The sequence below is a fragment of the Balaenoptera acutorostrata genome, chromosome X, assembly GCF_949987535.1.
Source record: "Balaenoptera acutorostrata chromosome X, mBalAcu1.1, whole genome shotgun sequence".
In the NCBI taxonomy this organism is placed as follows: Eukaryota; Metazoa; Chordata; class Mammalia; order Artiodactyla; family Balaenopteridae; genus Balaenoptera; species Balaenoptera acutorostrata.
In genome coordinates, this window is record NC_080085.1 from 89,004,424 (window position 1) to 89,028,910 (window position 24,487).

Consider the following 24,487-nt stretch of genomic DNA (forward strand, 5'->3'; position numbering starts at 1 on the left):
GTACCTATGATTCTGGTCCTCTTCTATTGTTTTATAGTATTCAACCTAGACAGAACTATTATCTAGGAAGTACCCACTAATCTCAGTTTTCCTGGCTTCTTCCCTTCATTGATACCTAGTTGTCTTGTGCTATATTTGCTTGGAAGCATGCTCCTTTGTTTTCCAGGTTGACAGCTAACTAATATGATAATTCAGTATTTATAGGACTTAAGAAGAAAGAAATGCTCCCTTCCCCTTTCTCCCTAACTCTAAGATCTCTCCCCAGAAAAAAATAAAAGATTTTAATAACTACCTTGCAGAAATAATCCTCTATTGTAAGGTTGCTGTTTGGTGAGGTACATTTTTAAGCAGGTTGTGGCTACGTATTCTATTTATGAATCAGGCAGGCCCAAACCTGATGTTATATTATTGCTTATTCTCTAGTGGTGATTCTTTGGGTGAAGTTGGTTGAGAAGTTCTGAGGAATAATTTATATACTGGTCTTGTCATTCTTCCCAAAAGGTGTGTGACATATATATAAATTATAACCTTCCATTGGTGGTGTTGTTTCCTCCTGGGGTCTTCTATCCTGCACTCCTCAGCCTGGATTCCAGTATCCTGAACCAGCTCTGTTACATTATGGACAGGTACAAAGCCTTTTTACCATTTTATGAGTTAATACATCATAATTCCATCTTCATTTTCCAGCTATACAATAATTTATAAATATACTACAATAAGTTTATTGTATATAATACAGTGAAATATTAAATACAATAAAATTGTTATCCATTTTCTGCCAGGACCTTTGGAAATAGGAAACATGGCTTTCTTTCGGGAATGACCTTCCAACATGGGACTATTTTAACTGTGTTTTTAAAATGTCACTGTGGGGGATATGGATTAAAAGAATTCACAGTTAAGGATCTTTTGTGCAGTGGTACCACTGCACTCAGCATTGTTAATTCTCATTGCTGTGTCTCAAAGAATAATTAGTCATTTACTGACAACTGGTTTAAGTCTACATAGCTTCTCTGGTAAAAAGAACATTTTCTGGGAGATAAGGGGAGCTATTACCAATTATATGAAACTGTAAGTATTATTTCTGATCTCTTCTAATTTTTTCACTTATGGACTGAAATTGCTCTTTTTAGCCCATAAGTGTAGACCCTTTTGGCGTAACTTATGAGACTATGCCAAGGTTAAAATGTTGAAAAGCTACTTAGAATAGTTCTCAGGCAAGAAAAGATTACATCTCTCAGTTTTCCCTTTATCCTTTCTACTGCACCTTTTTTTTCCACATTAGGAAAATATGTTTTGTAATATGTTTTGTATCAGTGACTGCTTTTGAGCCTCTATTAATTTTTAACAGTGAAACATTAAAAGCATTTCCTTTCTTTTTTATTGAAGTATAATTTACAGAGTCATATCTTAAATGCATATCTTAAATTTATAAGTACTTATCCTAAATGTATAACTCAATATTTGAGCCTCTATTAATTTTTATTCTTTGAGGAAAATGTACCACAAAAGGAAAAAAAAACTTAAATAGACAGCTGGATATTTGTGTATGTGCATATATTTACATTTAAAATGTAAACTTTTGTTTATGTTTACATATCAAAGGCATTTAATGGTAAAAGTTCTCTTCGTTCTGTCTTTAGGTATCGTAAAAATTTGACTGCTGCAAAGAAAAATGAGTTGGTACAAAAGGTATGGATGATGAATCTCTGTTTTAAATCACCATTGTTTAAAAATTGAGTGTAGAGATATATGATCTGTTGGGAATAAGAAGGAAAGGGAGAATAGGTGATAATGACAATTTTTTTTCTTTCCCAATAGACAAAATCAGAGTTCAGCTTCAGCAGCAAGACCTATCAAGAATTTAATCACTATTTGACAGCCATGGTTGGTTGCCTGTGGACATCCAAACCTTTCCAGAAAGGATTATATATTGACCCTGAAGTCTTAGAAAAAGCTTCAGTAGCAGAGTACAAAAACAGTTTAAATTTAGTCCATCATCCTGCTCTTTTGAGTTATGCTGTTTTCTTTCTGCTACAGGTAAGAGTATTTAAATGATTTTTAGATTTTCTATAGGAATACTATGATGGCAGAAATAGGAAATGCCATAAATTTAGCGTGTCTGAATTGCAAGACATGTGTTCAGTCATACTTTTTGAGTATCAGCTAACTTTTGGGCATTGTGCTAGGGTCTGGGGATTCAAAGTTAACTTAAGTAATTAGTTTCTACCTACAAAGAGCTTGGGCTTGTGGCAGAGACAAATTTGTGAACATTACTGCAATACAGTTAGGTGAAGTGAGAAGAGATACAATTGTGAGAAAGATGGGAGAGTGAATATTAGTTCAGTTCTACCTGGGTAGAGGTGGTGCCAGGTAAGAAAAGGGTACAGCGAAGTTGAAGCTTTAGTAAAATCCTTCTAGGCAAGATGGAAAATGTAGGCTAGATGATGTTATAATTAGAGTTGGAGTCTTAGCCAAAGACTGCTGATTTAATGGGTTGATATCAGTATGTAAGCAAGGGGGTCTTCTCAGGACTTTACACCAGCCCTGTCATTTTCAACATTATCAGTGACTCAGAGAACTCAAATGGTGTGCATATCATATGTGTGGATGACACAACAGGATGGGATTACAAATACACTGATAGAATCTGGATTCAGAATTCCCTGAACAGACTGGAACATTGAGAAATCTAACACAATGAAAAAAGTGTATAGAACGGGGGAGATATTCATTGAGTAAATGTTTAATATATTCATGTAAGAACCAGGCACTGTGGTGAACAAGACACATCTGAGTACTGCCCTCATAGAGCTTGGAATCTAGTCAGGGAGGCAGTCATTAAACAGACATCTTACAATAACGAATAATGAATAATATAGGGAAAGTACAGAGAATGATGAAAAAATATACAGGGGGGCTTCTGTAAAGCCACTTCAGGCTTTACAGAAGTGATGCTAATTGGAGTTTTGAAGGATGAGTATGAGCTTGTCAAGACAGGAGCAGTATTTGAGGAAAAGTGCAAAGCTAGAACAGGGGACAGCAAACTTTTTCTGTGGAGGGCCAGACTGTGAATATTTCAGGCTTTGCAGGCCACATGGTCTCTGTCAAGATTACTCAACCTTGCTGTTGTAGTGTGAAAGTGGCTATAGACAATGAGTAAACAAACGGGCATAAACAGTTTATTTACAAAAACAGGCATTGGACTGGATGTGGTTTGTGGACCCCTATGTTAGAGCATGCTGTGTTTGAGGAATTTAAGCAGAATTATAGGGCTTGAGCAGGGATTCTGCCCTGACTCAGCAGCATAAGTACCCCGGCTGCTTTTCCAAAGTGTACATCCTTGATTGCTTCCACCCTGACATTTTGATTTACTAACTGGGGTGATATCCAGGATCTGCTTTTTTTTTTTTTTAACATGTTTATTGGAGTATAACTGCTGTACAATGGTGTGTTAGTTTCTGCTGTATAACAAAGTGAATCAGTTATACATATACATATGTCCCCATATCACTTCCCTCTTGCATCTCCCTCCCACCCTCCCTATCCCACCCCTCTAGGTGGTCACAAAGCACCGAGCTGATCTCCCTGTGTTATGCGGCTGCTTCCCACTAGCTATCTATTTTACATTTGGTAGTGTATATATGTCCATGCCACTCTCTCACTTCGTCCCAGCTTACCCTTCCCCCTCCCCGTGTCCTCAAGTCCATTCTCTACGTCTGCGTCTTTTTTTTCTTTTTTTTGAATTTTTGAATTTTATTTTATTTATTTTTTTATACAGCAGGTCGTTATTAGTCATCAATTTTATACACATCAGTGTATACATGTCAATCAACGTCTGCATCTTTATTCCTGTCCTGCCCCTAGGTTCTTCAGAACCATTTTTTTTTTAGATTCCATATATATGTGTTAGCATATGGTATTTGTTTTTCTCTTTCTGACTTACTTCACTCTGTATGACAGATTCTAGGTCCATCCACCTCACTACAAATAACTCAATTTCGTTTCTTTTTATGGCTGAGTAATATTCCATGGTATATATGTGCCACATCTTCTTTTTTTTTTTTTAAGTTTTTTTTTTCCCCCCTACTTTATTTATTTATTTATTTATTTTTGGCTGTGTTGGGTCTTCGGTTCGTGCGAGGGCTTTCTCCAGTTGCGGCAAGCGGGGGCCACTCTTCATTGCGGTGCGGGGACCGCTCTTCATCGCGGTGCGCGGGCCTTTCACTATCGCGGCCCCTCCCGTTGCGGGGCACAGGCTCCAGACGCGCAGGCTCAGCAGCTGTGGCTCACGGGCCCAGCCGCTCCGCGGCATGTGGGATCTTCCCAGACCAGGGCCCGAACCCGTGTCCCCTGCACTAGCAGGCAGACTCTCAACCACTGCGCCACCAGGGAAGCCCCCCACATCTTCTTTATCTGTTCATCGGTCGATGGACACTTAGGTTGTCTCCATGTCCTGGCTATTGTAAATAGTGCTGCAATGAACATTGTGGTGCATGTCTCTTTTTGAATTACGGTTTTCTCAGGGTATATGCCCAGTAGGGGGATTGCTGGGTCATATGGTAGTTCTATTTTTAGAACTATCTTTTTTTAAAATTTTATTTATTTATTTATTTATTTATGGCTGTGTTGGGTCTTCGATTCTGTGTGAGTGCTTTCTCTAGTTGTGGCAAGTGGGGGCCACTCTTCATCGCGGTGTGCGGGCCTCTCACCATCGCCGCCTCTCTTGTTGCGGAGCACAGGCTCCAGACGCGCAGGCTCAGCAATTGTGGCTCACGGGCCTAGTCGCTCCGCGGCATGTGGGATCTTCCCAGACCAGGGCTCGAACCCGTGTCCCCTGCATTGGCAGGCAGATTCTCAACCACTGCGCCACCAGGGAAGCCCTAGAACTATCTATTTTAAGGAACCTCCATAGTGGCTGTACCAATTTACATTCCCACCAACAGTCCTTTGCCCATTTTTTTTTTTATATAAATCCTTTATCTTTTTTTTTTTTAACTTTTTATTATTTATTTATTTATTTATTTATATTTTTGGCTGTGTTGGGTCTTCGGTTCGTGCGAGGGCTTTCTCCAGTTGCGGCAAGCGGGGGCCACTCTTCATCACGGTGCGGGGACCGCTCTTCATCGCGGTGCGGGGACCGCTCTTCATCGCGGTGCGCGGGCCTTTCTCCATCGCGGCCCCTCCCGTTGCGGGGCACAGGCTCCAGCCGCGCAGGCTCAGCAATTGTGGCTCACGGGCCCAGCTGCTCCGTGGCATGTGGGATCTTCCCAGACCAGGGCTCGAACCCGTGTCCCCTGCATTAGCAGGCAGATTCTCAACCACTGCGCCACCAGGGAAGCCCCCTTTGCCCATTTTTAAATTAGGTTATTTTTCTTTTTTTTTTTAAGTAATCTTTTATTTATTTATTTATTTTTATATTTTTATTTTTGGCTGTGTTGGGTCTTCGTTTCTGTGTGAAGGCTTTCTCTAGTTGCGGCAAGTGGGGGCCACTCTTCATCGCGGTGCGTGGGCCTCTTCACCATCGTGGCCTCTCTTGTTGCGGAGCACAGGCTCCAGACGCGCAGGCTCAGTAGTTGTGGCTCACGGGCCTAGTCGCTCCGCGGCATGTGGGATCTTCCCAGACCAGGGCTCGAACCCGTGTCCCCTGCATTAGCAGGCAGATTCTCAACCACTGCGCCACCAGGGAAGCCCAGGTTATTTGTCTTAATGGCTTATAAGACTCATGTCTGTATTCTAGATTCAAGTTGCTTATCAGATATATGATTTGCAAAGTTTTCTCCTATTCTTTGGGGTGTCTTTTCATTTTTTGGTTGGTATCTTTTGAAGCACAAAAGTTTTAAATTTTGATGAACTCTATTAATTTTTTATTTTATCACTTGTGCTTTTTTTTTTAATGCCTCCTCATTTCCTTCTCCCCCCAGCCCCTGGCAATGACCAGTCTACTCTCTGCTTCTATGAGTTTGATTATTTCAGATTCATCATATAAGTGGTATCTTGTAGTATTTGCCCTTCTGTGTTTGGCTTATTTCACCTAGCATAATTTCCTGCAGATCTGGTCTCTCAGTAGATTGTGGAGGATAAGGGATATTGATTTCTCCTCATGACGTCTGTCTGGTTTTGGTTTCAGGTTAATTCTGGCCTCAAAAAATAAGTTAGGAAGTATTCTCTCTCCTGTTCTTTGGAAGAGTTTGTGAAGGATTGGCATTAATTCTTCTTTAAATATTTGGTAAATTTTACCCATGAAGCCATCTGGTCATGGGCTTTTTTTTTTAAATTTTATTTATTTATTTTATTTATGGCTGTGTTGGGTCCTCGTTTCTCTGTGAGGGCTTTCTCTAGTTGTGGCAAGCGGGGGCCACTCTTCATCACGGTGCGCGGACCTCTCACTATCGCGGCCTCTCTTGTTGCGGAGCACAGGCTTCAGACGCGCGGGCTCAGTAATTGTGGCTCACGGGCCCAGTTGCTCTGCGGCACGTGGGATCTTCCCAGACCAGGGCTCGAACCCGTGTCTCCTGCATTGGCAGGCAGATTCTCAACCACTGCGCCACCAGGGAAGCCCCCATGGGCTTTTTTTAATGGGAAGGTTTTAAATTACTATTCAACCTCTTTTCTTTTTATAGGTCTATTCAGATATTCTATTTCTTCTTGAGTCACTCTCAACATTTATTTTTCTAGAATTTCTCTATTTTATGCCATTTATATAATTTATTGATAATACTTTTTTTTAATAAAAATTTCTTTTCTTTTACATTATGGTTTATTACAAGATATTGAATATAGTTTCCTGTGCTATACAGTAGGACCTTGTTGTTTTGATAATACTTTTTATTTCTATAAAGTCAGTAATGTTTTCCCTCTTTTCATTCCTGATTTTAGTAATTTGAATCTTCTCTTTTTTCCCTAATTTAATCTAGCTAAAGGTTTGTCAATGTTGTTGATCTCAAAGAACAAACTTTTGGTTTCACTGATTTTTCTCTACTTAAAAAAATTTTTTTAATTTAAAATTGTGGTTAAATACATAACATAAAACTTACCATCTTAACCATTTTTAAGTATACAGTTCACTGGCATTAAGTACATTCACGTTGTTGTGCTAGTATCACCATCATCCATCTACAAAACTCTTTTCATCTTGTAAAACTGAAACTCGGTACTTATTAAACAGTAACTCCCTGTTCCCTCCTTCCATCAGCCCTTTGTTGCCTTCATTCTACTTTCAGTCTCTGTGAGTTGACAATTCTAGGTACCCCAATAAGTGGAATCATACAGTATTTGTTCTTTTGTAAATAGCTTACTTCACTTAGCATAATGTCTTCAGGGTTCATCCATGTTGCAACATGTGTCGAAATATCCTTTTTTAAGGCTGAAAAATATTGCATTGTATTTATATACCACATTTTGTTTATCTGTTCATTCTTTGATGGACACTTGGGTTGCTTCCAGCTTTTGGCTGTTGTAAATAATGCTGCTATGAACACGGGTGTAAAATTCTCTCTTCAAGTCCTTGTTTTCAATTCTTTTGGATATATACCCAGAAGTGGAATTATTGGATCATATGGTAATTCTTTTTTTACTTTTTTTGAGGAAACACCATTCAGTTTTCCATAGACGTTTCCATATGAATTTTACATTCATACCAGCAGTGCACAAGGGTTCCAATTTCTCCATATCCTCACCAGTACTTAATTATTTCCTAGTTGTTTTTTTCATAATAGCCATCTTAATGTGTGTGAAGTGATATCTTACTGTGGTTTTGATTCATGTTTCCCTAATGATAAGTGGTGCAGAGCATCTCTCTATATGCTTATTGGCCATTTGTGTATCTTCTTTGGAGAAATATCTATTCAAGTCCTTTGCCTATTATTTTAATTGGGTTATTTGATTTGTTGTTGAGTTGTAGGGATTCTTTATATAAGAAGTCTAGATGTTAATTGCAGATATATGATTTGCAAATATTTTCCCCCATTTTGTAGGTTGCCTTTTCATTTTGCTTGATTGCATCCTTTGATGCATAGAAGTTTTAAATTTGATGTAATTGAATTTAGCTATTTTTTTCCGTCTATTTTTGCTTTTGCTGTCATATCTAAGAAATCTTTGCAAAATCCAGTGTCATAAATCTTTCCCCCTATGTATTTTTCTAGGAATTTTATAGTTTTTAGTCTTATGTTTAGATCTTTAATCCATTTTCAGTTAATTTTTGTATACGGTATAAAGTAAGGATCCAACTTCATTCTTTTGCATGTGGAGATTCAGTTTTCCCAACACCATTTGTTAAAGAGACTGTTATTTCCCCCAGTGAATGGTCTTGACACCTTTGTCAAAGATCATTTGACCATATACATGAAGGTTTATTTCTGAGCTCTCTATTCATTTCCATTGGTCTATATGTCTGTCTTCATGCCAGTAATTATTTTAATTTGTAACTTTGTAGTAAGTTTTGAAATCAGGAAGTGCGAGATTCTCTTTTTTTATATTTTTTATTTCAATTATTTCTGCTCTAATCTTTATTTATTTCCTTCTTGCTTTGGATTTATTAATAGTTTGCTCTCTTGTTTCTAGTTTCTTGGCAGTAAATTATATTATTGATTTGAGATCTTCATTTTTAACATAGATGTTTACAGCCCTGACTCATCAGCCATGCTCACTAGGAAGGACCAGTGGCTTACATTGCTATTCTTATGGAATTTTAGTAGATTTTCTTGAATAAATATTTTTATATTTTCTATATGTCGTTAGGGCAGTTTCCAAAGACTTTAAATGCTGGGTTTGTAATAACAGTTTTTGCCAACTTTGCCCATTTTGCTGGGGAGTGGTTCCACAGAACTCCTTATGATCTCATCCTGGAAGTAGAACTCCATGTGGACACTTTTTATCATAGAGCAACCACTCTCCGTTTCTTGAACATCCTTCCAGAGACATACTGTATATTTCTGTATAAATGATCTTTTTCAACACTTTTCTGCCTCTTGAGTTTTTTTGACTTAATATCTTGGCTTTTGTTTCATGTTTGTACATAAAGGACTGCCTCATTCTTTTTGTTATCTCTGTAGTATTCCATTGTGTGGATGTAGTACCAGTTAAGCATATAACTTATAAATTGAGCATTTGAGTTATTTCTAATCTTGTTATTAGATTATACTCTAATGAATGTGTTTGAACTATATATATCATTTCATACATATGCAGGTGTGTCTGGTGGATAAAATTGCTCCAAGTGGAATTGATTTCAAAGGGTATATCTTTGTAATTTTGTTAGGTATTGTCAAATTGCTTTCAGTAGAAGTTATACCAATTTACATTACTGCTAACAATGAATGGGTGTCCAGTTCTCCATACCCTGTCAAAACAGTTGCATCCAATTCTTACTTGGAAAAGTATGCGATGAATCATAGAGTGGAATTGATTTTTGTAAGTCAGTTCTTTTTTTTCTTCCAGACTGTGTGTGTATGTGTATTAATTATAAGATTCAGTCTCTAAAGTAGTAAATATTATCAACTTAGGCATAGGTAAGTAAAGTTGTTTTGGAGGATCAGGAATTAATATATTCTTTTAAATTGAAGTGTTTTAAAAAATATTTTAGGAAGGTTAATTCTTGAAGGTTTAATTCTAGCAGCATTGAGCACATTTGGCAAACTGTGAAACTACCATTTTGTAATTGATGATGTTTCTGTATGATTCTGAAAATACTAGACTTTAATGTCAATTTTCTTTTAAAAGAATGCCTTTTGAGCCTCGTCACCAACTAACTGCTCATTATCTAAGTATCATACCTTTGGGATGGTAAAAATAACCTCTGATGCCGTGGTAATGTGATGTAATTCTGACAGTTTTACTTTGCTGAATTATCACATTGTAAATATTTCAAATTGGCCATATTTTTAGAGATAATTTAGTAAATTTTATTTGGCCAATCAGTTCTCAGTATCAAAAGAGCTCAGGTCACTTCATGAGTTTGGACATTTGTAGAGCTTACATTTCAGGAAATTCAGAAGCTCTAGGTTTTCTTATCATCAATTACCTTTGAATTAATAACTAGTTATTTCTTTATTCATTCAACAAATATTTGGTATCCACTGTGCTTTGGACACTGGGAATACAGTGCTTAAGAAGATAGATACCATCTCTGTCCAAATGGAGTTTATATTCTAATGAGAACAAACAATAAACAAGTAATAAAATAAGTAAACATGATAATTTTAAATTTTTAGAAATGCTATGAGGGACATAAACAGGGTGGAGTGAGAGAGACTGTGACTGGGGAGTTGTCAGGGATGGGTGTTCAAGGATGGCCTTTTTGAAGAGGTGACAGTTGACTTGAGATTTCTTCTAAAAGATGAGAATAAGCCAGCCTAGGAATAGCTGGAAGAAGAGCATTCCAGGCAGTGGGAACAGTACTTAAGGGGTTCAAAGAAAAAAAGAAGGCCAGTGTGGCTTAGATTAAGGAACAAGAGGGAGAATGGAATGAAATAAGGTTGGAGAGAAGCAGGGGCCACTATCTTACAGATCTGTTAGGAGTGCAGTGGGAAACAATTGAAAGATTTTTTTTAAATTTTTTAATTTAATTTTATTTATTTTTTTATACAGCAAGTTCTTATTAGTCATCAGTTTTATACACATCAGCGTATACATGTCAATCCCAATCGCCCAATTCATCACATCACCACCACCGCCCACCCCCGCCGCTTTTCCCCCTTGGTGTCCATACGTTTGTTCTCTACATCTGTGTCTCAATTTCTGCCCTGCAAACCGGTTCATCTGTACCATTTTTCTAGGTTCCACATATATGCATTAATATACGATATTTGTTTTTCTCTTTCTGACTTACTTCACTCTGTATGACAGACTCTAGATCCATCCACGTCTCAACAAATGACCCAGTTTCGTTCCTTTTTATGGCTGAGTAATATTCCATTGTATATATGTACCACATCTTCTTTATCCATTCGTCTGTCGATGGGCATTTAGGTTGCTTCCATGACCTGGCTATTCTAAATAGTGCTGCAATGAACATTGGGGTGCATGTGTCTTTTTGAATTATGGTTTTCTCTGGGTATATGCCCAGTAGTGGGATTGCTGGGTCATATGGTAGTTCTATTTTTAGTTTTTTAAGGAACCTTCATACTGTTCTCCATAGTGGCTGTATCAGTTTAAATTCCCACCAACAGTGCAAGAGGGTTCCCTTTTCTCCACACCCTCTCCAGCATTTGTTGTTTGTAGATTTTCTGATGCTGCCCATTCTAACTGGTGTGAGGTGATACCTCATTGTAGTTTTGATTTGCATTTCTCTAATAATTAGTGATGTTGAGCAGCTTTTCATGTGCTTCTTGGCCATCTGTATATCTTCTTTGGAGAAATGTCTATTTAGGTCTTCTGCCCAGTTTTGGATTGGGTTGTTTGTTTTTTTAATATTGAGCTGCATGAGCTGTTTATATATTTTGGAGATTAATCCTTTGTCCATTGATTCATTTGCAAATATTTTCTCCCATTCTGAGGGTGGTCTTTTCGTCTTGTTTATGGTTTCCTTTGCTGTGCAAAAGCTTTTAAGTTTCATTAGGTCCCATTTGTTTATTTTTGTTTTTATTTCCATTACTCTAGGAGGTGGATCAAAAAAGATCTTGCTGTGATTTATGTCAAAGAGTGTTCTTCCTATGTTTTCCTCAAAGAGTTTTATGTGTCTGGTCTTACATTTAGGTCTCTAATCCATTTTGAGTTTATTTTTGTGTATGGTGTTAGGGAGTGTTCTAATTTCATTCTTTTACGTGTAGCTGTCCAGTTTTCCCAGTACCACTTATTGAAGAGACTGTCTTTTCTCCATTGTATATCCTTGCCTCCTTTGTCATAGATTAGTTGACCATAGGTACATGGGTTTATCTCTGGGCTTTCTATCTTGTTCCATTGATCTATGTTTCTGTTTTTGTGCCAGTACCATATTGTCTTGATTACTGTAGCTTTGTAGTATAGTCTGAAGTTAGGGAGTCTGATTCCTCCAGATCCCTTTTTTTCCCCTCAAGACTGCTTTGGCGATTCGGGGTCTTTTGTGAAATATTTTTAAGCAGGGTTGTAGTATGGTTTGAGGTGATGTTTAGTGGAGATCACTTTGGCTTTTTAGTGGAGGATAGAGTTATAAGAGGAGGCCTGAGTGGAAGCAGAGGCACCAATTAGGAGGCTCTTGGTCTATACAAAATAGATTGATAGTGATTTGTATACAAGTGATGGTAGTGAAGATGCATAGAAGTGGACTGATTGGAGATATACTGCAGAGATAGAGCAGACAGGGCCTGATGGCTTGATCAGAAGTGGGAATGAGAAAAAGGAAAGGACTTTTGAGTTTTTTGAATTGAGCAAGTGGGTTGATGGTGGTTCCATCATGGTGTAAGCTCTACAAATGTCCAAACTCATGAAGTGACCTGAGCTCTTTTGATACTGAGAACTGATTGGCCAAATAAAATTTACTAAGTTATCTCTAAAAATATGGCCAATTTGAAATATTTACAATGTGATAACTCAGCAAAGTAAAACTGTCAGAATTACATCACATTACCACGGTATCAGAGGTTATTTTTACCACCCCTAAAGTATGATACTTAGATAATGAGCAGTTAGTTGGTGACGAGGCTCAAAAGGCATTCTTTTAAAAGAAAATTGACATTAAAGTCTAGTATTTTCAGAATCATACAGAAACATCATCAATTACAAAATGGTAGTTTCATAGTTTGCCAAATGTGCTCAATGCTGCTAGAATTAAACCTTCAAGAATTAACTTTCCTAAAATATTTTTTAAAACACTTCAATTTAAAAGAATATATTAATTCCTGATCCTCCAAAACAACTTTGCTTACCTATGGTGGTAAGAGGAATAATGATAGAAGAACAGGATAGGTTATTTTGTTTTTTGCGGAGGACAAGTTGAGAATCAAGTTTTGTTTTGACCTACTTAAGTTTGAGATGCCTGTTAGGTATCCAAGAAGAAGTGTAAGTAGGCAGTTTGAAATAGGGGCTTAGAACTCAAGAGAGTGGTTGGAACGAGAGAAATCAATATGGAATTCATCAGCATGGACTATACTTCATCAGTTCCAAAAACACACATTTTTTTTTCACTTTTTATAACTTCTCAGAGATCAAGATGCATCTTGTGATCGATGTCAGCCAGGCAGCAATCATGATATAGTTGTCATTTGCTGTTTTTGAGTGTGCGCAGGCAGATTGCCAGAATCAGACCTTGCAGATTGGATGTCAGCAGCATGGGGGAAAGATTGGAGACGATGCTGGAGCACTGTTTTAAGCTCTCAAAACCAAATGACTTGGAGGAAGAAGGGAGGGAAGTGGTGAACCATACATGTTATGGACTTTCCTTGAAGTAAGGGCCAAAAGTAGGTTAGATTTATGCAGTTGGGACCCAAGCACCATAGCCTTTATTAGTTCCTTTAAGAAATGCTACATAATCAACACTCTGGCACAGAGGATGATATTTTGTGAAAAACATAGATATCCACAACCCTTGAGTAGAAAAGTAATTCAGAAGAGTTGGACTCTGAATGTGAAGTTTTAGAAATACTTTCACCACTTAATTTTGTTTATATTTACCATTTCATGTTTGTAAAAATGATATATGATCAAAATCTGCCTACATCTAAAACTCTTTCAATCATTATAAAATAAAAACTTCTAAGTGTTAAAAATGCATTGTGTTATATGTAGTTTAATAGGCAGAGTTTTTTCTTAGTGATACATAAAAAAAGTTGTTAGAATTGATGGCTCTTCAGTGAAGTACAGTAGGTGATAGTTAAAGCCGGGGAATAACTAGCTAGCTCACCTAGCTCTGAGTTTTTATAAAGAATTACAAATTCATAGAATCTACTGTATACCCAGACTACCTCACCAGACTTCATCCTCATCCTTCAAAACTCAATTCAGGTAATCATATTCCTCAGAAAAAGCCCACCTTCCATCTCCACCCTGGTGGCTGAGTACAGAATTTTAAAAAATGAAGCCAAATATTAGCAAAATGGTGCTCACTTTATCCACTGTGATTTTATTTTTTTTCTGTTTGTGCTTCTAGGGAGAAATATGGAAGGTTATAGTGGGTGCTTATTCAAAAGGAATCCAAGAGTGTTGGTAGGAATAGAACGTAGCAAATGAATCAGATAGTGAAGAGCCATCTTAATTTTCTGGTAATTTTTGCTAACCAAATATTTTCATCCCCATTTCTCTCCATTTTCTTTTCTGTTTGTTTTTTGTTTTTGTTTTGAAAGGAATGGCCAAAAGAAAGGAAAGTAAACATGAGCTCTGTTTGGGTAAGTAAATTTATTTTCATCATGTTCAGGGATTTCATAAAGCTTCATTTCATCAGAAGAATTTATACCTTTACTTTTTCCCAAATCCCAAGTCTGACGCCTAGACAAAGTCAAAGTGAAGTGTTTGCCTTCTGAATTAATTCCAGTGACTTTTATGTGACTTCGTTGGCACATACCCTCTACATAGATAAAACTATTCAGAGTTTGACTCTTGCTGTTGTGTCTGTGCATCATCTTATTTTATAATACACTTGCATGTAGTCAAAGTGTCACTGTAATACGTCTTATTTAACAAAGCCAAGCACAATTGTCTCAATATAGAAACTCTGCTGTGTACATATTTAATATAGGAAGTAATATAATAATGTCTGTGTTGTCTGTTTTAGATGTTAAATTCCTAGAGTTCAGGAATGATGACCCATTTCCATTTCACAGTACTTGTTCATTTGAACAGCTGAATTTTTTTGCCAATATAATAAAAGGAATATTTAGCCCTTAAACTTCGGGTACTCTCTGGTTTGACTGTTACTTAGTGACTGAGTTTCAGTTACGAACCTGGCCACTCGAGCTAACTCTTGGTATGTGCATCCAGGATGCTGGGAACTTTTCCTAGGCAAAGAAGAGGAGGTAGAGAATAAGCAAACGAAATATTTGATAAGTAATTTTCCCTTTTTTGTGCCTGCAGGGGAAGAAATGGAACTGGTATTTGGACTATTTATTTTCAGAAGGGTTACAAGGCTTGAAACTTTTCATAAGAAGCAGTATTCATCGTTCTTCTGTCCCCTGAGCAGAGAGCATAAATCACCTGATCAACATTAAATGAATGTTGACAGAAACAAACTGAGCATATGGGACTAAATTCCTTCCTTGTTGCTGGAGAGGTCAAGTGGCTCAACTTGAGTTTCCATACTCATTTCACCAACAGACTGCCATCCTCAGGGAGCGCTTAGACTGGCCTTCTATCCATGGATCAGGAGAGCCTCAGTGTGGCTAATTTTATTTTTCAGGATCTAGATTCTTTAGCTCATTAGTGAAAAATGACTTCATCATCAGGCTCTGCCTTCCACCAAATTATACATAAAGAGACATATCTGTTATGTGGTGGGATTTTTCACATTCTTGTGGACTATGAGCTGCATTTTTGATGGAAGAGAGCAGGTAAATAATATATAGTGGCAGTTAAGCTACAGACATATTCATGCAAAATACTCAGCTGCCTCTGTAAAACCTCTGTGGATATTGCCATTTTTCTTATTGTGAACAACCACACCAACACCAAGTTAAGAGGATACATTTCTAACTCTAAAAGGTGGCTCTAAGTAGTTGGTAGATTCCTGGGCCTTCACTGGTAGCAGTTTGATGAGAGAAGGAAGGGAAGAGGATTGTGGGATAATCTACATTCCTATTTATACCAGTTTGATTTCACAAAACTGCTCTATTTTGTGTGTGTGCGCATGTATGTGTATGTATATATCCCATTTTTGAGTGTTTAGGTCCAAATAAACTAACTGTAACTATTTTCAGGAATAATTCTGAAGCTTTTAAAAAGTTGTATAATAGCTAGAGTATCTTGCTGAAAATTGACTACAAAATTTTGCTTCAGCGCTGCTGAATAACTCTCCCTCTTTTAATAAAATTCATATCATTTGAAAGAAATCAAGCTGAATTTATTTTTATTTTTAAGTGCACATTGTGGCTCTGTTTTTTTTCCTTTTAAAGCAAAACAGAACCCTAAACTATATTATTGGATGGTGTTCAAACTAGAAATACTATTTATTCATTCATTTTTGATTTAATACATATTTATTGAGCTTACTATGTACCATGTATTCTTCTGTGTGCTGGTTATACAGTATCTGCTTTTGTGGAATTTACTACATTCTATTGGAGAAGACAGATAATACAGATGTAAACAAATGTATAATATCAGGTGAAAAAGCAAGGAATAGGGACAGAAACAAACTGAGCATACGGGACTAAATTCTTCCCTCATTGGTAGAGAGGCCAAGGGGCTCCACTTGAGTTTCCATACTCATCACCAATACACTGCCATCCTTAGGGAGTGCTTGGATTGTCTTTCTATCCATGGCTCAGGAGAGAGAGCCTCAATGTGGCTAATTTTATTTTTCAGGATCTAGATTCTTTAGTCCACTAGGGAAAAATGACTTCATCATCAGACTCTGCCTTCCACCAAATTATACATAAAGAGATGTACATGTTTGAGGGGGTTGCTACTTTAGATAAGATGGTTAGGGAAGGCCTGTTTGAAGAGGTGACATATGCAGAGGCCCTAATGAAATAAGTGTATGAACCATGTGAATATTTGGGGAAAGAGCATTCTGGGAAGAGGTAAAGGCAAGTAAAAAGGCTTAAAAATGTTAACTTACTTGGCATGTTTGAGGAATAGCAGAGGCCAGTAAGGTTACAACATAGTGATTAAGGGAGAAACATGGTAAGAAAAGAAATAGGAGAGAAAGCCAGAGAGTAGTTCATGAAGATCCTTATAGCCTGGTATGGATACGTAATGTGAAGCCATTAGAAGGACTGAGAGCAGAGGAGTGACATCATTTTACTTACCTGTATGGAACTGCAGTGTGAAGGTTAGACTGAAGAGGATTAAGGGTGAAAGCAGAGAGACCAGTTAGGTTATTACAGTGTTCCAGGCAAGAGTCTTAGACTAGTGTGGTGGATGATGGAGAGTGGGGGGGTAGTTAGATACTGGACGCAAGCTCTAAAGGTAAAGAAGATAGGATCTGCTGATAGCTTGGATATGAGGAGAGAGAAAGGGAGGAGTAAAGGATGACTCCTAGGTTTTTAACTGAGTAGCTGGGTGAATTCTGAAACAGAGATGAGGAACAGATTTGGAGGAATGTGGAATCACGAGTTCTTTTTCAGTCATGTTAGTTTGGAGATGCTAAATAGGCAGTTGGCTATCCAAATCTAGAGTTCAGGGTACAATTTGGTACTGACAAAATTGATTTGGGAATCTTTACTGAATAGCCATGACATTGGATGAGATCACTTAGTACAGCTTGAAAAGAAAGTGGCAAAGGACTGAGCCCTGGAGTATGCCAATGTTAAGAAGTAGAGGAGAAAAGGAGGAACCAGCAAAAGACTGAGAAGGACCCACCAGTGAGCTTAAAGAAAAGTCAGGAGACTGGTGTGCTGGAAGCCAAGTACAGAAAGTGTTTCAAAAAGGAAGGGTTATTTAATGGTGTGGAATGTAGCCTATATACCTGGATAAAAGAAGCTTTAGCTGCTTTGAAGTAAATCTGATAGCTTCCCCAATGGGTAACTATTTAGAGAATTCTCTTTTGTTTTTACATTTGTACTCCAAATACCTTCCCATATTGTTTTTCAGAACATGGTATTTTGATCCTTAAGATCATGTAGAACTTTAAATTGTGAGAAGGGGTTTGATTAGTTTTTATGAAATTTAACCAGTAACAATCTTCAGATCATGGAAGAAACTTTTCTAAAGTTAAGTTTATGTTCTGGGAGAAAAAAAATTTCTCCTTTAGTTTGCCTTTTTTGTTCAATAATGATTCCCTGGGTACCTTTTTGACCATATTCTTCTCTTGATCAATTTTTTAACCCACTTAAGATTAGATATACAGCTATGCAAGTATGCCAAATCTAGTTATTTGAAAAATCTTTTTTGAAGAATCTTCACGGCAAAGAAAAACAAAATTTAAATAAGAATAGCTATTTTGTTTCAGTGCCAAACATGTCTAGAAAAGAAAAGAAATAGAAAATGTGGTTTATTTTCCCAATTGTACAAAAAGAACACTTTGTTTACCCAGTATTTGTGTAAAATTGTTGATGTTATAAATATTGACTTAATATTCAATAACACTGCTATTAGATTTCTAACATTTTATTTTTCTTTTTATCATAACTTCTCCTTTGGTCTTGGGGACAATCTGGAAAGAAAAGTAGATAAGTCTATGGTGCCTCACATAACTTTTATTAACATAGTAGAAATTCTCTTTATATCAGATACATTTTTTTATCATAAAATGGTTTACTAGATAGAAGAAAAATTATTCTCTAAAATTGGTATTATATTTTTAAGATTTTTTTTCAATTGATACTATTTTCACTTTGTTTAAATTATTAGGTTTTTTAATATAGAGAGCCTCTGTTTCTGTCATGTAAAAAAAAAATCAGTTTCAATTAAAGATGGATGCTATGGACTGAATGTTTGTTTCCCTCAGATTCATATGTTGAAGCCCTAACCCCCAATGTGATGGTGTTTGGAGATGGGGCCTTTGGGAGGTAATTCAATTGTGAGGGTGGAGTTCCCATTAATGGGATTAGTGCCTTTATAAGACGAGACAAGAGAGATACGATCTTTCTCTCCACTGTGTGAAGATCCAGCAAGAAGGCAGCTGGCACCCTGATCTTGGACTTTTAGCCTTCAGAATTGTGAGAAGTAAATTCGTTTTTTAAAGCCACCCAGTCTGTGGTATTTTTGTTATATAGCAGCCTGATCTGACTAAGACAATGGGCAATAGTGTTTAACAGAATATACTGTTGACCAGAATCATTAATGCTTTATTTTTATAATATTCAGAAGAGGATATCTTCCCAAGGAGCATAATAGTACATGTGAATTAAAGTCCATTTTAAAGTATATAACAGGAATGCAACATTTTTCAGCTTGCCAGGAAGAGTATTAGCTTATCTAAATAGATTTGGTGCACAGAGCTGGAGGCTGGATGTTAAGGAGTCCTTCAATTGCTTCTAGTTTTAGGTTCATCATTAGTGAATTGTACGACCTTGGAATTCACTTAAATACTTTGCCTCTTGATTCTCTCTTTGGTAAAATTTAGATTCTGATGTCTGTCTTTCAAAGGTTTGGCATATAAAATGATAGAAAATTTGTAGAATTTTCATTGAAAACCCACAAAGGGGAAAAGAGATATAAAAGTTTTTCCTACTTTGGAAGCTGTATTTGATCAAAGTATATCTTATAGAAATGCAATTAAAGACTATCCCAGGAGGTATTGGCTTACTGAAGTAATGCACATTCTCTGTACTTTACTTTCTGTGTGAACAGAGGTTTCCTGAGCCTTTCTGAGAAAAGTGCTGAAAGTATGAATGAATAAGCACCTACTTAATAGTTTGACATCCTAAGCATTTATGAGTATTCCAGCCCTGGATACAATAACATAGTTAATATCACATATGAAATTGAACAAGATTGAATTTTTAATATGCTGTACTTTCCCCTTGTATCTATTTGTAGGTGAACTTTCTATTACCTGGGGTAGTGAGGAAGAAGATAGTGTATAATTGTTTAATTAGACGTGAATTTCAACTTAAAAAAACTGAATCCTTTTTCTATTTGTAATCAGTTTTGTGGACTAGGTTAAATTCACAAACTTGATCGTCAGTTTCTGCATAGTCAAGCTCAATGGAACTTCTCCCTAGAAAAATATCTACCTAATTGGTCAAAATTAGCAAAGGCAGTCATTGAAAGTCTCTGGAGAATGATAAAGGGATTTGCAACAAATTGAAAACCATTTATTCAAAATGTACAAAACTCAGTAATAGTAGTAGGAGTCTTTAACATGTGAGATAGAGGTTACACCCATTTTCCCACCCAACTCTGCGTTGCAGAAGAGGTATTACAGTGAGCTTGGCAGCCAAGTGGCAGCTCCTATCTCCCCCAGATACTGTTCCATAATATAGAGGTTCCAACAGGGTCAGAGAAAACCTCAAAGGCTGGCAACACCCTGGCCCTGCCTGAGGGACCTGACTTTATTTGGATTGTGGAGCAATTTGTGCCTCAAAGGAACTGTCCAAAATAAAAATCAGCAAACAATCAGTGGAGGCCAAAAGCATGGTATGATACTAATAGAGGCAGACCAGCCAAAAGTTTAACAGACCAGAGAAAGAGCCAGCAAAGGAGGCCTGGTGATGGAAGAGTGTGCACATACCTAAGGCCACACTCTCTCAGGAGCAACTGGAGAGGAAACTGCTTTGCTATTAGTCCTTGACTAAATGTGAGACAAACTTGTAAGCTCCCTGAAGTGTGAAAGCAGTCTTTAAGCCACACAGGTCAAACAGCAAAAAATGAAAACCTTATTGGCTCAGGGGCTTAAGTACAACTCCAATCAATCAGTGGATGACTGCTAAACTATACTGACCCAGGGATTACCCTTAGGAACCCATGTGTCACGATGACAAATAAAAAATCCAAACAGGAAAATTAGAGGCTACACACTATGGGGGAACTGATTTCACAGAATTAGTCTAGCCAAGTTGCTATAAGACTCTGGAGCAGGGACAATCCAGTGCTGTTACAATATATTACCTAATTGTTCAGATTAATAAAGAAATAGGAAAGTGTGACCCATATTCAGGGAAAAAAAGACAAATTGCCTTTGAGGGGGGATCAAATATTGAACTTAGTGGACAAGGACTTCAAAGCAGCTATTATAAATATGTTCAAAGAACTTAAACCATGTTTAAATAATTAAAGGAATATGTAATGACAATGACTCATCAAAAAGAAAATACCAGTAAAGGATCGAATACATACACACCACACCCCAAATGGAAGTGCTGGACTTGAAAACAGTGAAGAAAAATGAACAGAGCCTTATGAAAATGTAGTACAGCATTAAGCACACAAACACACTCATAATGGGTATACCAGAGGAGGAGACAAAGGGACAAAAAATATTTAAAGAAATGATGGCTGATAATGCCCCAGATTTGATGAAAAACAGTCTATACATTCAAGAAGCTTGGGAAAATACTAGCGAAGCAAATCCAGCAACATATAAAACGGATTATAATCCATGACCAACTGGGATTTACTCCAGTAGCGCAAGGTTGGCTTAACATCAATGTAATACACCATACCAAAATGTTGTTTAAAGAAAGTAAAAATACATCTAATAAATGCAAAGACGTCCCATGATCATAGATCAGAAGACTGAATACTGTTAAGATAGTAATACTCCCCAAACTGATCTACAGTTTCAATGCAATCCCATGTTCATTGCAGCTCTATTTACAATAGCCAGGACATGGAAGCAACCTAAGTGCCCATCATCGGGTGAATGGATAAAGAAGATGTGGCACATATATACAATGGAATATTACTCAGCCATAAAAAGAAACGAAATTGAGTTATTTGTAGTGAGGTGGATGGAGTTAGAGTCTGTCATACAGAGTGAAGTAAGTCAAAAAGAGAAAAACAAATACAGTATGCTAACACATATATATGGAATCTAAGGAGAAAAAAAAAAGAAAAGGTCATGAAGAACCTAGTGGCAAGACAGGAATAAAGACACAGACCTACTAGAGAATGGACTTGAGGATATGGGGAGGGGGAAGGGTAAGCTGTGACAAAGTGAGAGAGTGGCATGGACATATATACACTACCAAACGTAAAATAGATAGCTAGTGGGAAGCAACCGCATAGCACAGGGAGATCAGCTCGGTGCTTTGTGACCACCTAGAGGGGTGGGATAGGGAGGGTGGGAGGGAGAGAGGTGCAAGAGGGAAGAGATATGGGAACATATGTATATGTATAACTGATTTACTTTGTTATAAAGCAGAAACTAACACACCATTGTAAGGCAATTATACTCCAATAAAGATGTAAAAAAAAAAAAAAAACAAAAACAAAACAAAAAAACCCCAGCTGGCATTTTGCAGAAATTGATAAAATGATCCTAAAATTCAAATGGAAATGAAAGGTACCATGAATAACCAGAACAATACTGAAAAAGAAGAACAAAATTGGAGGACTCATACTTCCCGCTTTCAAAGCTTACTACAAAGCTACACTAATCAAGACAGTGTTGTACTGGCATAAGGATACACAAAGATCAATGGAATAGAATCGAGAGTCCAGAAATAAACCCATTCATCTAGGGTCAATTTGATTTTCAACAAGGATGTCAAGACAGTTCAATGGGGAAAGAAAGTGGTGCTGGGAAAACTGGATATCCCCATGTAAAAGAGTCTGGTTGGACTGTTTATCACGTCAAATACAGAAATTAACTTAAAATGGGTAAGAAGCCTAAATGTAATGTCTAAAACTATAAAACTCCTAGACAAAACATTGGAGTAAATCTTCATGACCTTAAGTTAGTCATTGATTTTGTAGCTCTGATAACAAAAGCACAAACAATAAAAGAAAAAATTCATGAACTTCATCAAAATTAAAAACTTTGTGCTTTAAATGAGACCACCAAGAAAGTGAAGAGAAAATTCACAGAATGGGAGAAAATATTTGCAAATCATATATCTGATAAATGTCTTGTATCCAGAGTCCATAAAGAACTCTTACAACTCACTAATAAGGACAACTCAATTAAAAAATGGGCAAAGGATCTGAATATTTCTTCCCAGAAAAGAAGGGTAATAAGAACATGAAAAGGTGCTCAACATCATTAGTCATTAGATAAATTCAATCAAAACCATAGTGAGATACCACCTCACACCCTTTAGGATGGCTATAATAAAAAAGACAGAAGTGAGGATGTGGAGAAATTAAAACTTATACATTGCTGCCTGGGCTATAAATGGTTGTAGCCACTTTGGAATACAATTTGGCAGTTCCTCAAAATTTTAAACATAGAGATACCATATGACTGAGCAATTCCACTCCTGGATATATATATATTCAAGAGAAATGAAAACATGTCCTCACAAAAACTTGTACACAAGTGTTCATAGCAGCATTATTCATAATAGCCCCAAAGTGGAATCAATCCAAATGTCCTACTGATGAACAGATAAATAAAATATGCTATTTCCATATAATGGAATACTGTTTAGCAAAAAAAAAAAAAAAAAACAGGAATGAAGTCATACATATTATAATATGGACAAACCTCAAAAACATTATACAAAGTGAAATAAGCCAGTCACAAAAGAGCACATATTGTATGGTTCCATTTACATGAAAATGTCCACAGTAGGCAAATTGATAAAGACAGCAAGTAGTTAAGTGGTTGTCTGGGGCTGACGGGGATAGGGTGGAGGTAACGGGGAGTACTATAGACTGAAAGTTTGTGTGCCCCCAAAATTCATATGCTGAATTTCCAGTGTGATGATATTTGGAGGTGAGGCCTTTGGGGATGATTAGGTCAGGAGAGTGGACCCCTTATGAATGGGTTGAGTGCCCCAGAGAGCTTCCTTGCCTCTTTCACCAGGTAAGGTTATAGCAAGAAGATGGCTGTCTATGAACCAGGAAGCTGGTCTTCACCAGACACACTGAATCTGCCAGCACCTTGATCTTGGACTCCCCAGCCTCCAGAGCTGTGAGAAATAAATTTCTATAGTGTATATGCTACCCAGTTTATGGTATTCTGTTATAGCAGCCCCAAAGGACTAAGACGGGAAGTGACTGCTAATGGGTATGAGGTTTCTTTTTAAGATGATAAAAGTGTTCTAAGCTCTGTAAATATAATAAAAAACACTGAATTTTATGTTATTAAATTATATCACTAAAGCTCTTAAAAAAAACTTATAAGAACTGTTTCAGGCTTCCCTGGTGGCGCAGTGGTTGAGAATCTGCCTGCCAATGCAGGGGACACGGGTTCGAGCCCTAGTCTGGGAAGATCCCACATGCCGTGGAGCAACTGGGCCCGTGCACCGCGACTGCTGAGCCTCCGCGTCTGGAGCCTGTGCTCCGCAACAAGAGAGGCCGCGACAGTGAGAGGCCCGCGCACCGCGATGAAGAGTGGCCCCCGCTCGCCGCAACTAGAGAAAGCCCTCGCACAGAAACGAAGACCTAACACAGCCAAATAAATAAATAAATAAAATTTAAAAAAAAGACCTGTTTCAACTCCTGCTTTGGAAAAGGATGAGATGAGTAATCCTTTTTTTAAAAAAAATTATTTATTTATTTTTGTCTGTGTTGGGTCTTCGTTTCTGTGCCAGGGCTTTCTCTAGTTGCGGCGAGCGGGGGCCACCCTTCATCGCGGTGCGCGGGCCTCTCACTATCGCGGCCTCTCTTGTTGCGGAGCACAGGCTCCAGACGCGCAGGCTCAGCAGCCGTGGCTCACGGGCCTAGTTGCTCCGCCGCGTGCAGGATCTTCCCAGACCAGGGCTCGAACCCGTGTTCCCTGCATTGGCAGGCAGACTCTCAACCGCTGCGCCACCAGGGAAGCCCGAGATGAGTAATCTTAAAGATCGCATGTTTGCATAATGATTATCTT

At 37.5% G+C, this 24,487-nt stretch overlaps 1 protein-coding gene across 3 annotated transcripts in view; it reads left to right on the forward strand.

Moving 5' to 3' along the window:
* CENPI (centromere protein I) overlaps window positions 1-18,585 on the forward strand; it is a 53,674-nt gene extending 35,089 nt beyond the window's left edge. For all 3 annotated transcript variants that reach the window (XM_057539037.1, XM_057539036.1, XM_057539035.1), the window contains exons 17-21: window positions 502-626; window positions 1,644-1,692; window positions 1,822-2,040; window positions 14,256-14,297; window positions 14,983-18,585. In XM_057539037.1, coding sequence (XP_057395020.1) covers window positions 502-626; window positions 1,644-1,692; window positions 1,822-2,040; window positions 14,256-14,297; window positions 14,983-15,084 — 537 coding nt within the window. In that variant the 3' untranslated portion in view covers window positions 15,085-18,585. The remainder of the gene's footprint in view (window positions 1-501; window positions 627-1,643; window positions 1,693-1,821; window positions 2,041-14,255; window positions 14,298-14,982) is intronic.
* Window positions 18,586-24,487: the final 5,902 nt, after the last annotated feature.